Here is a 12,673-nt window from a genome sequence, read left to right on the forward strand (position 1 = left end):
GTCCAACTGACTTGCTGTTATAAGAAATTATTTTCAAGACATTTGTGATGTTCTTGTTTTAACATTATACAGGAGGCCACATTTGGTTCTCATAAAGCACGATCTTAAACAATGCAGTTTTGAACATACCGTAATTCTTGAGTCATCTTGACTTTTTCATATTTAGCTTTCAACAAAGGAGAGGTTGCTTTCATCTTTAGATGTAAAAAGTTATTCTATGGATGGTGGCTGCATTTTCAGAGGTAGGATGTTTTGAGACATGGACACAAAAAGTTTGTTGAGTCACACTGTTGGGGTTTTTAAAATTAGCTCAAGACTTGTAAAAAAAAAAAAAAAACAGACACAAGACCAATGAGGTGTTTATGCCTTCCTTTGCAAAGGGAGAGATCCACAACCTCTAACCCGCTCGGGATCAAAGATTGGTGAGCTCTGCTCAACTCTGCTTGGGAACTGGCTTTTATTATGATGACCTTCTTCGGTGGAACAGTGCTGACATAACAGAACAGATGGACACCTTGAGTGGGAAATTACATCATAAATAAAGAATAAGTGGTCAGAGCCAGTTAGGTAACTGAACACATTTAGATAAAACACTCAAATAAAATAAAGAAGACAACCAGAAAATTCAAATACGGCTTTGCAAAATCCTATATTCAGTAGTATCTGTCAACACTACCAGTTTTCAATACAAAATAAAAATTCGGATTTCACGTGCTAAATTCAGAAAAAATATCACAGGTACAAAACACAGTTTTGCTTCTCTGAGAGATTTTCCTGCCCCGTGGCACACAACAAATAATTATGCTACACCTAAAAATAATAAATATTCATAACTCTGGTAGATTTGGATGAGACATTAGATATCACAAAACATAAAAAACAATGTACAAGAAGAATCATTGTGTAAAGAAAAAAGGAAGGTTTTATTTTCATCACAAGTCAATCCCTTTTTACAATTGTTTGGCAACTTGTATGCATGCTTCCACTTCTATAATGACAATTTAGCTTTAGAGATTAACTCCAATTTTTTTTTACTTTGGAAGGCCATCACCCTAATCTGCAGCTCCTCCCATTGGTTGTCAATTCGGTCAAGACTCTGGGCTGGGCCACTAAATGATGTAAAAATGGTTTCAAGTCAAAATAATATAAAATATTATGAAATCAAAAGCTTACTTCAAATCTGAATCTGCTAGGGGTATAACTGTCAAGAAACAACATTTAAGGCTGGGAGCTAAACAGAACTGCTCCCAGATTACATCGAAATAGTTATGAATTCAAATTTGATATATTTTGAATGAAAGTATTTAATGACGTCAGAAGATTGATCGTATTATTAACGCAGAAAAGCTTGGCCAGATTTTGCAAAGCTTCTCCATTCTTGGAATCAGCTGACTGCTAATTAAATTATATTGAATTCAAAAATACTTGTCAAGCTAATATGAGTGTGTCTGTATCTTTTTAACAGATAAACAGAAAAAGCGTCTCCGGAACGCCAGTGACGTCACTGAGTACGTATTACGCTCTCGGTTCCGTACGACCTTGTTGTTGTTGATGTTTAATTTGAGTGCGGCTGCGCACTGCCCAACGCTTTCGCCGTTGTCGCCGCTTCGCACACAGCTTGGCAGGAGAAAACTGAGTGGAAACGGGATAGTTTCTGCGGCCTTACGGTCATATTATTCAGGAGGCGGAGCTGCACATTTACCTTAATCTTAGCTTCGCTCTGACCAACCTTACCCTTATGTGATCGCCCTACCTCATCGTCGGGCACTGCCAGCGAGGGCCAAGGAACAAAATAGCATATCGCCATTATATGACCCAGTATCCAGTGTTACTTGTACCCTCCATGTGGGTGAAGGAACTGTGTGTGTCAGATTATGGCGAGAAAAACAGTTAGCAGGAAAAGGAAGGCAGGAGAGCCGAAGGACCAACAACAGGTAGGCGGAAACCGGTTGTGTTAGCATGCTAACTAACTACGTGCTAGCCAGTGTTAGCTGACAGGAGCATTATTAGCATCCGTGCCGTAGCTTACAGATTAACTACCGCTCTATACGGATGCATAATGAGCCAGAACGCACACACAAGATACTTTTTAAAATAAGAACTCTACATGTTTCCATTTGAGGGTCAGCATTCGCTAATGTTAGCTCGACGTTCGCCAACGGCAGTCCGTTACAATACAAGAGCTAACGTTAGCTCAGTGGTTGCTCAGCTCCGATGAAGGCTGATGTTCAGCTGTTATTATTTTGCAATTACATGGTCACAGGTGCTCTTTTAAAAGTGACACCTCTTAGCTTGACTTGGCGTGTCAAATCAGCTTTTCATTACCAACAATAACTGAATTGATTTCGACTGGAAACGAGATTTGCATTTGGAATCTAATTGAATAGCATTTCACCAACGTCAGCATTAGCTGAGACGTCATATGTTCTAGAGTGTGTTGGCTTATGGTTGTCATCGGAATTAGTGTACATTCATAAAAATGGGTCACTTGGGGATAAAATACACATTATTTGTAGTAGTAATTTGCGAGCAATTAGTCAAAGTAAACCTTTGTTCGATAATGTGCCTTGCAAAAGTATACATGCTCCTTTGTCATTTTTCATGTTTGTAATCACAAACTCGAATGTATGACTTTTTAATTATATGTGATATAGACCAACACAGAATAGTTCATCATTGTGAAATGGCAGAATTTTTTTTTTTAACTTTTTGTACATTCTTTTTCTAAGCAAAATCTGTAAAGGATTACATTAATTCGAGTCCTCTTTACTCTGATACCCCTAAATAAAGGGGCAACTGGACGCCATAACAAGTCCCATAATTTGCATGTAAAAAGCAGATGCAGACATATTCCAACCACTCCATGTCAATGGTTCTACAAAGCATTGACATCAATAAAATGCAGGTCTCATTTGTAAAAACATTTGAAACCATGAATGATTTTCTTTTTCATCATTACAAATTACTTAGCTTTGATCTATCACATCAGTCCCAGCCATAAACTGTTTGTGATTACAACATCACAACAGGTATGAGTACTGCATTGTTTAAACTGGTCGCTGTTTTGCACCTGTGAGGGTTTTTTTTAAAAACTTTTAATACGTTTTAATTTTAGATGAGTCAAACACTAAGAATGTCTATTTCTATCATTTCTTTTTACAGTTTGAACTGTTTAGTTATGCTCCATCAGTTTTGACTCTTAGCAGAAATAAATATTTCTTAGCGACTTTATTACTGCTGAGAATACAGGGTGACCTTTTCTCGCTCGACGTAATTAAAACTCTTACAAGATGCTCGAACCTTTCCCTCTGCCTTCTTCCACAGCTGGGCTGGTGTCAAGCGCCACAGAAGCGGATCCGTATTTCTTGTTCGTCGCGGCATGCTCAGCAGTGGTGCGGCAGTCGTCGCTCCGTTGTGTGCGCTCTCCGTGGACGGGAGTTCAGGCCCCAGCAGCAGCATGAGTTGCGGCTCCAACGGAGCCTGCGTGGCTTCGCGGCCGGCAGGCTCCCTGGGATCCTGAAGGAGAGGGAGTTTTCTCTGGGACGGCTGAACAAGGTGTTTGCTTCGCAGTGGCTCAACCATAGGCAGGTGGTGTGTGGGACCAAGTGCAACACGGTGAGCTGATCCAGTTTTTGGCGCCCCGTCTTTATATTTTGATGTTCCTCGTGCATATGTTGGACTTAACCGGCTACGTGTTCTTCCTTTGTTTGCAGCTTTTTGTCGTTGATGTCCTGACAGGGAAAATAACAGGCATTCCAATGCTGAAGGACAGGGAGTGTAGTGACACAGGCTCTGGGACAGTGGGTGCTATGACGACAGGGCGGCAATATCTCCCAACAGGGGTCTCTCACGCCCGGTTGGACCAGCAGGGCTGTGGCATACATGCAATTGAACTCAACCCCTCAAAAACTCTGCTTGCCACTGGAGGAGATAACCCCAATAGCTTAGCCATCTACCAGCTGCCAACACTGGACCCTGTTTGTGTTGGAGATGTAAGTGACTCTTGTATTGTAATTTTAATATGTTGTTCAGACATGCAAGCATAATTAGTGAAACAGTGTCTCAGTTTTATGAAATAATTTATGAAGCTTAAATACATGTATTTCTGCCTTGCAAACGGGCCAGGACCTGATAAAAATATGACAGGTCTTCTTTTAAAGTCAAAACTCAAATGTTTTTAATTTTTTTCTACATCGTTTTGATGTTGTTAGCTCAGAATTTACTAAAGACAATTTTCATACCTTTTTCAAAAGTCAATTTAATTAAAATTTCTGTTTTGGTTTAGTTTATTTGATCTAAAGCACTAAGACTCACACATACTTGTTATAATCAATCAACACTCAAACTGTGCCAACTAATAAAAGGAAATTCAAAACAAAAGTCAAGTGAAGGTAATTCACAAGAGTGGCGAACATTTCATGTTAACATGCTCGAAAAGGAGTACGAAGAAGTAAAAAAAATGTATGAAATCCTATCCCATAAATTCATAAATTAAAAAAAAAAACAATTAATTTTATCTGTTTTTGTTGTTGTTTGTTTGGTTGGTTAGTTGGTTTGATTTTTTGCCATGGACTGACCATGGCCACTTTTCATTGTTAGACTGTATTTCTGCTGAAATTTTGTCAAAGTGGATGGTGTCTGTAAGCATACATTTTTTTCTCTTGGATTTAGGCCTCGGCTTTGACTAGGCCATAATAACGCATGGATATGGTTTGATTGAAACCATCTTTTGTAGCTCTGACAGTATGTTAGGGTTGTTTTTTCCGCTTTTGTGGCCTCTAACAAGTCTTCCACCAGGATCAGCCTGTGTTTAGCAGCAGTCTGTCTTCCCATCAATTCTAATCAACTTTTCTGTCCTTGGTGAACGCGAGAGTGCTACTACCATGCATCACCAAGGGGATGGTGTGTTCATTGTTTTGCAAACAAGACTTCTTGTAGCTTTTTCTCACTGATCTTCCATGAAAGTCACATATGTGGAGTAAAAGACTAATAGTTGTACTGTCAAGCAGATTCTCCCACCTGAGCTGTGGATTTCTGCAGCTTCTCCATAGTCTCTATGGGCCTCTTTGCTGCTACTCTTATTAATGCTTTCATTTCCCAGCTTAGTAGTTTGGGTTGATTGGTGTGTTTTGGTAGATTTGCTGCACTACTTTTGTATTAGTGTTTCACATAAAAATTCTAGTAATATACAATAAAGGTTGTAGTTGATAAGATACTCTATATATGATCTTAAAAGTCAGAGAAATCCTGTTTTTTGTTTTCACAAAAAAAAAGTGGAGTTCTCATTGTGTTTATGTTATAGTTAAAGCCGTTGTTTTCATGTGGGCATTGCTGAGATCTATGGGGGTTTTTTTTTCCAACCTAAAACCCTCTCACAAAAGCGCTCAAAGTGCCATATTGTCTAGAGCACAGTCAGTTAAAGGGGTCAAAGCAGTCCTCGGTAAAAGTGTGCAGCTTGTCCCGTCTATTGTGTCGAATACAGTGGAATATTCTGCAGCACTGTGCAGTAACTCCTGGATTGCTGCAGCACAGTGGGAAGGTCTCAAGCAGAGTAGGCTAGATGATGCATTTCGATATAGAGAGAAAATTAAATTTTCTATCACTTAAAAGTTCAGTAATTTATTTTGGTAGTATTAGGTCTTTTAAAACCGTTCAGCCCATTCTGAGTGCAAACCCTAAACAGGATAAATTGAGAAAATACAAAAGACGAGTTTCGGATTCTGTGGAAAATGAAGTGTTTTCTACGGCATTTTGTGAGACGGTGTGAGTGTGTTTGTGATTTTTTTTCCAAATCCACATATTTTAAGGTCCTTGTGTTGTTAATTAGGAAAAACTAAAAATTTTAAAAAGTATTTCGGAACTCTTTTGGATATTATGACGTTTCACACCAAAACCATTTTGTTTTCCAGGACGGTCACAATGATTGGATTTTCTCCATAGCGTGGATCAGTGACACCATGGCTGTTTCTGGTGAGTAAGCATGAACTGTGTGACCTCTGGGCAGTCAGTAAAACCAGCAGGTAGACGCTCTCTAAACCAAGCTGCTGTCCCGCAAAGTGTTTAGCAATTATTTCTGTGACCATTTTGGAAAATCCTCACCTTTTACCTAGTTACTGGGTTGGCTGTTTATCCGCTGCGTGGGCTTTTCATCTGCAGGGTCCAGAGACGGCTCCATGGGTCTGTGGGAGATCACAGAGGAAGTAATCGGTCAGTCTGAGAGGAGTCCGAGTGACGACACGGTACCGTCTTACGCGCACATCTCCCACCGTGCCCTGAAGGACATTCCCAAGGAGTATACCAACCCATACAACTGTAAAGTTCGTGCTCTGGCCTTCAATAACACCCATAAAGTAAGAACGCCTCTGGATCCTGCGCAGTTTGAATCCCCTTAAATGTGGCTTTTTTTTTTTTTTCAGTTTTTTTTTTTCTGTTTCTGAACACAGCTGAGACGAATTTTCATCTTTAAGAGATAAATCCTGGTACTTGTTTCTGTAACTGTATAAAACAGCTTAAGTTATTGTAGACATTATAATAAAAATAAACTGTTGATGAAAGTAAGTGGATGGATTAAATGGACTTTGTAAACATTTGCATTAAGGGTTGTTGAATGAAAACTTTATTGGAATGAAATTATTTTCAACTGGTTAGTCTTTAATTAAACTAGACACAAGTTGGTATAACAACTACATGTTACAAATGGTGTGGATTCACTTTAAAATGTGGTCTAGTTAATTAAGCTAGAAACATTAAAACATTATATTTTTTCATGCTACAATTTTTGTATGATGTAGGATTTTAAAAGGAAAATCACCATGCAGGTAATATTTTCTGCTTATTGGATAAACTTTTGCTGCCCTCATTGCGTACAACATATGATTATTTTTTTTGGCTGAGACTGTCAAAGTTTGGGACAGTAATAAAATACATGAGGAAATCAGGAAAATGTGGAGTAATCATAATCTGAATAACTACTGTAATCTTCAGCAGTGGTGTCATAATTAGATTAACCTTGAAAAGAGTTAGCAGGTCAACTGATTAATGTTGCACAGAAACAGACGGGGGAGGGACAGCAGTGCGTCACTCCAAGGTCTTTACATCGCTGGTCACTGTCCATGTTATCAAAAGCACTTTAATCCACAGAGAAGCTATGATGGACATTTTTGGTCATTTTAAAACTGCAACTTTTTTTAATCTTGCTATCATTTTAAATGTAGAATTTATCAGATCTAATCTGACAAATAACATAAACCATAGACCTGTCTATAATGACTCTTTGGAGAAAATGTAAGCTTTCTTTTGGGATTAAAAACTTATTTTTAAATGGAAAACTGTCCGAGAACTGCACATTTTCACTAATAAATAATTACCTCTTATCCGTCCTTCCTGTCTGTGTGGTTAAACTCGGCGCAGTCAGTTCTCATTCTGTTTAAAAGAGACCGAAAAGATACTTAAAAACAGCAGAAACTTCTTTTTTTTTTTTTTTTCCATTTCTGGTGCCCCATATTTTAGTGGTTTATGTCTTGACTTCCTGTTCGGTTTTGTCCTTTTTCAGGAGCTGGGTGCTGTGTCCTTGGATGGTTATTTTCACCTCTGGAAAGCAGAGCATAATTTGTGCAAGGTACATGACTAAATAATAATTTGGTCTATCCTGTGATTTATTGTTTGCTTCTATGTGCTCACCTATGCAGGAAGTAGATTGACATCGCACGTGTCTTTTATTTTCTACATTTGCGGAGCATGAGAATATAGCTTTGTTGAAAATATGTGCTTTTTATATCAAATTTAACTTGAAATTCTTGCCATTTTCCACATCGTCTCTGTAGATACTGTCCACCAAGCTGCCTCACTGCAAAGAGAATGTGTGTTTAGCATATGGACAGGACTGGTCCGTGTATGCTGTGGGTTCTCAGGCCCATGTTTCCTTTCTGGATCCACGCCAGCCTACCAACAACATCAAGTCTGTTAGTTCTCGAGAGAGAGGAAGCGGTAAGTTAGCCGTGGAATTTCCAAAGAAGATGTAAAATCCGGAGATTTCACATTGTTGGATTTTACTCTATTGAAATACTTAATGCTCACTAATAAGCTTAAAAAAAAATTGTGTGGCTAAATGATGAATTCACATCATCCTGGAGGAACTCAAGCTTGTTCTTTAATAATATTGACTCTTATAATTACATTTATTTTAATGTTAGCTACATATTGTTTAAAAATATTTTAGCTTGACTAAGTTCATGGTTTTGGCGTTTGATTCTTTAAACTTTATATACTTTATAGAAGGGATGCAAGTTATCAATGAGTTGATCTAAAGTTGATTTATCTTATCTGTTAAGCGACCATTTTCTTAAAAATCTAAGTTTTCTTCTTGGCCAACTATCTTTCTATAACATGCAGGACTACATTTTTCATTATATGCTTAATAGAGAAAAAAAACTGCATTTTTAAATTATTTTGTCAGCTGTATTAAATACTAACTGAATTGACAAAGTTTTTGTTCCCCCTCACATTATTAAACATATTTATAAAATATAACCAAACATGAAACTATTATGTTGCTGAACAGAAGAAGATGAAAAGAATAAATGACATAATATTCATATGGAAGTACCGTCGGTGGTTGCTCTCGAAGGAAAGTTAGAACTTCGCTCGATGACTTGCATTAACTCACGACAGCCCGCAAAATAAACCTGCTTAATTGGCGCAAAGGGTTTTTTGTTTTTTTTTTCTTCCTCCATCATAGTACAATGCGCTGACATGCAGCACAACCAAATGAGCGCTATAAAGGGGCTTGTCGAATGTTTATATTTCAAAACAGAACCGCGTGAAGTGCGTTTAGCATCCCAAACCGCACTCCGGTTGGACCCTTTCTTGTTCTGGTGTGGCTCCGCCATCTTTATTCCTGTATCTGGCTCCGCTTAAGGATGACCAGCGGCGCCCTCTGCTGCATGGCGGCCAAAGTACAATACTGAAAGAAGGCGTAAGCGGACATTATTAATCGATTTAAACTCATTTTAATCTAATAAACTATTAATCGACAATTGTAAGTCGATTGATTCTTCGCATCCCTACTCTGTATCTTTTGGCTTCCTTTCATTAATGCTTAGCTATGTCTTTGTGCAGGGATCCGATCCGTGAGTTTCTATGAGCACATTGTGACTGTGGGTACCGGTCAAGGTTCTCTTCTCTTCTACGACATCCGGGCTCATAGGTTCCTGGAGAACCCTTTCAATCCATCCAGCGGGTATCGGAAGGGTGCCTCAGATGGCATCCTTAAGCTAACCACAGGGAAAGGCTGGCTGGTAAGCGGTTTTTTTTTTTTTTCTTTTTTCTTTAAAGATTTCTTTACTGAAAGATGGCAGAAAAAGGTTGTTTAATCTCCAAATCTTGCCTTCCTGTTCGGGACTGCTTTCAGAATCATGATGAAACATGGAGGAGTTACTTCTCAGACATTCATTCCTTCCCCAACGCCGTGTACACCCACTGCTATGACGACTCTGGTACCAAGCTGTTCGTAGCCGGTGGGCCGCTCTGCTCTGGCCTGCACGGAAACTACGCAGGACTGTGGAGTTAGCCTCTTCCTCTTTTCGTCAATCAGCTCCTTCCCTACGTCTCCATCGTTCTACGGAAGTCCCTCCATCTTACTCGCTTAAGTTCATCCACATCACCTTCATTGGGATCTGTTTTGATCAGCAGATCATCTATTTTGCTCACACTTGGACTCAGGAGCATGATGTTTCATAATTTAATGTTGTTGCTGTGTATATTTGTGTCCACTTTTATGTTCTCATCTTCCCCAAATAACCCCTTTCACCTTTTATCTGTTTTGCTCCCCACCCCCTTATATATATATATATAGATATATATATATATATAAATATAAATAGAAATGTATATAAAATGTACAATTAACTAATAATTTAAAGAGCTACAAAGTCTGCCACTGAGAAACTCAGAGTTTTGAAAAACATTAAGAATAAAAATATTCATTTTAGCATCATTAATACATTCACATCCAACCTGCAGGGATTACGCTGTGGTCTTTTGCTCGCTTATTTTTGTACTCAAGGATAGTGTTAACTGCTGCTTTCTCTGTGATAAATAAGTGTATTTGTAAAAAAAAAAACAAAAAAAACAAAACAAAACAAAAAAAACAGAATTCACTCGAAATAGTTTTTCCTTCTTTCGCATAAATGGACAGCAATAATGACTGAAGGATTACTGATGCCATTCCTGTAGATGGACCGAGCACGAGTGCAGTTTGACATCTGAGAACAATCAACACTCGCAAAGTACTTCTTTCCTCTGCTCTCAGAAGTAAAACAAATAACCGGATCAAGTGAGAGATTTCTTTTTTTTCTTCTTCTTCCTCTTATCTTCACTGAGATGATGTAAAGGAGAAAAATCGTGTTAGAATTGATAAGCGCAGTGTTATTGCTCTGCTAGGACGTAATATAGAAATACTTTTTTTTTTCTCCACTTTGATCCAACGGGCAATCCCATGCTGATCTAATTTACTTCATTTGTATTTATTTTACCACCTTTATACCTTGTCGACTTCATTTTGTTGGTCAGGATTGTTCATCTTGTTTCTTCTAAAGGACGATGGTTTTGATAGCGTGATCAGATACGATCCATCGGAAACAGTTTCTCAGAAGTGATGCAAAGAAAGCTCATTATGTTTGGAAATTCTCCTGGCACATATATATTTATATATATATTTTCTCTCATAGCCACTCGCCCTCTCTTTTAACAAGCCGTGAGTGGCTGTGCTTCCCCTCGTTATAAGCCGAATCAGGGTTGGCTTCAGCTACGTCTTTGCCTTCCTGAAATCTTTCTGTGAAAGACAGCCACAGAGTTAATCATCAGTTTCCTTTTCTACATGAAATGAAACAATTCTGACCAAGTATTGACTAAACAACCAACACTTAAGTGTATTTTATATATACATATATATATATATAAATGTGTATATGTGTGTTCGTAAAAAAAAAAAGAAAATGCATTAAGGACAGTTGCGGACATTTTCTGTGTACCGTATGCCTAAGAAATTGTGTGGATTGATCCGTCTCCTTGGTGACACTTTTTTTTTATACAAGCCTCGTGAATGTTTTTACAAATGACTGAAACAGGATATTGTAAGATATAAACACTTGGGGATATAAATCTAATTCTTTAAAAAGGAGTAAATAATACAATAAAATGTATATTAATGTATCTGTTTTGTTGTTTGTTTGTTTTGTTTTTTTGTTTTTGAGGTGTCAACTTGATAAAAAAAATTACTTAAGCAACTCTTTTTACAGAAATGTGCTAGTCCAGAGGTTGTCAATGTTTTGGTCAGGACCCCCAATAAGATCCCATTTAACCTCCCCGTCCACCGTCTTTTTTTTTTTTTGGAAGACCCTGTTTATGCATTTAAACTTACAAAAAAAAAAGGAAAACGGACAGCTAAAAGTTATCAAAAGTGATGTTTTCATTCACATTTGACTTACAAAATAACACCTGTATACTTAACTTTTTGTTATCTCAAGGTTCTTCCACTGCGTCGGGGCTCAGAAGATGAAATGTTTTGGGAACTTCTGGTCTCGCATACCTTCTCATTAGGTAGTCTTGGTTTGGTGCTGTTTAGTGTATCACTAATAATCCACAGCCTATGACAGAAGATCCACCTTTTAATTTCTTCGCAGTTTGTGTTGGATCCCTGTTTTCATGATCTTAGAATAACTTTGTAACTGCTTTGGCCTCTGTAACACAATGCTCCATTATGCTGGAAAATTTGTTGGATAAAGTTGTTTCTGACACATGTTGATCATAGGAAGCAATCTTGCCCATGTACACAATGGAGGCAGGAATTCATCATAGAAAATAACTTGGCATCACCCTTAAGTCCATCCTTTCTGCAGAACTGCAGCTAAAGTCTTTCTTGGACAGAGTACGTCTTCTTTGCTGCGCTTCGTGTCACGAGTCTGATAATCGAAGGTCCGCCGATGAGTCATGTCACGCCCTGTTGAGCGTGTTCTTCAAGTCAGGAAACTAGATAGATATTTCCAAACTGATAGTAGAATTACAGGTAGATAATAAATCTTTCTTCTGTAAGGGTTGATAAAGAGTAGGAAAATGCTCACAAATAAGAGGCTGTACTCTACCATCTCTTCTACTGACTTAAAATGATCAAAAGTATTAAATTCTGACTTATTTGAGAGTTGTTTTTCAAAATAATTTTTGTCAGCTGGAATCTGAAAATTTGACTTGTGAGTACAAGTAATTCCCAGCCCCTTTCTCTGCAGGCAGTGCAGAGGCTCCCAGACCTCCCTGCTGCCATTATTGCACAAGCTCTGCACTGGTGGTAACAACATACATAGCGACATGCTTAACAGGAAACCGTTAAGGTGCTTCCTGGTTTTCCTGAATAGCCTGTAGACTTCCTTTTTATATGTCAACCTTTCACCTTGAAGTTCTTGATAACCTGGAAGTCAGGTTCTTTAGTTGCAATATTCATAACATCAATTCCTTTTCCATTTGAAGCCATTTGCTGAAAGGTAGTAATAGCCCAACAGTGTATTTGGGAGCAAACATTTATAAAAAAAAAAAAAAGACTGATATTTCATAATAATCATAAGCAGTGTTTAATGTTTGATTACGTGGTAATGGTTAATGGTTTTACAATCGAAGGGCTTAT

General features: G+C 38.1%; 1 protein-coding gene across 1 annotated transcript; it reads left to right on the forward strand.

Annotated features, from left to right (window-relative positions):
- Positions 1-1,541: 1,541 nt before the first annotated feature.
- Positions 1,542-11,211, forward strand: dcaf12 (DDB1 and CUL4 associated factor 12). The gene is made up of 9 exons (XM_015009383.2): positions 1,542-1,934; positions 3,325-3,615; positions 3,714-3,992; positions 5,910-5,970; positions 6,157-6,350; positions 7,553-7,618; positions 7,824-7,986; positions 9,118-9,296; positions 9,410-11,211. The coding sequence occupies exons 1-9, from the start codon at positions 1,875-1,877 to the stop codon at positions 9,566-9,568; spliced, it is 1,452 nt and encodes a 483-aa protein (XP_014864869.1). The 5' UTR covers positions 1,542-1,874; the 3' UTR covers positions 9,569-11,211.
- The last annotated feature ends 1,462 nt before the right edge of the window (positions 11,212-12,673 follow it).

Source organism: Poecilia mexicana, unplaced genomic scaffold, assembly GCF_051168715.1.
Source record: "Poecilia mexicana isolate PSO_F unplaced genomic scaffold, ASM5116871v1 scaffold_5, whole genome shotgun sequence".
In the NCBI taxonomy this organism is placed as follows: Eukaryota; Metazoa; Chordata; class Actinopteri; order Cyprinodontiformes; family Poeciliidae; genus Poecilia; species Poecilia mexicana.

Bases quoted from the DNA above. Each gene is read 5' to 3' on its own strand.
- dcaf12 (XM_015009383.2), top strand. From the start codon at position 1,875: ATGGCGAGAAAAACAGTTAGCAGGAAAAGGAAGGCAGGAGAGCCGAAG. The intron at 5,971-6,156 runs GTGAGTAAGCAT...TTTCATCTGCAG, and splicing joins TGACACCATGGCTGTTTCTG to GGTCCAGAGACGGCTCCATG. The intron at 9,297-9,409 runs GTAAGCGGTTTT...GACTGCTTTCAG, and splicing joins CCACAGGGAAAGGCTGGCTG to AATCATGATGAAACATGGAG.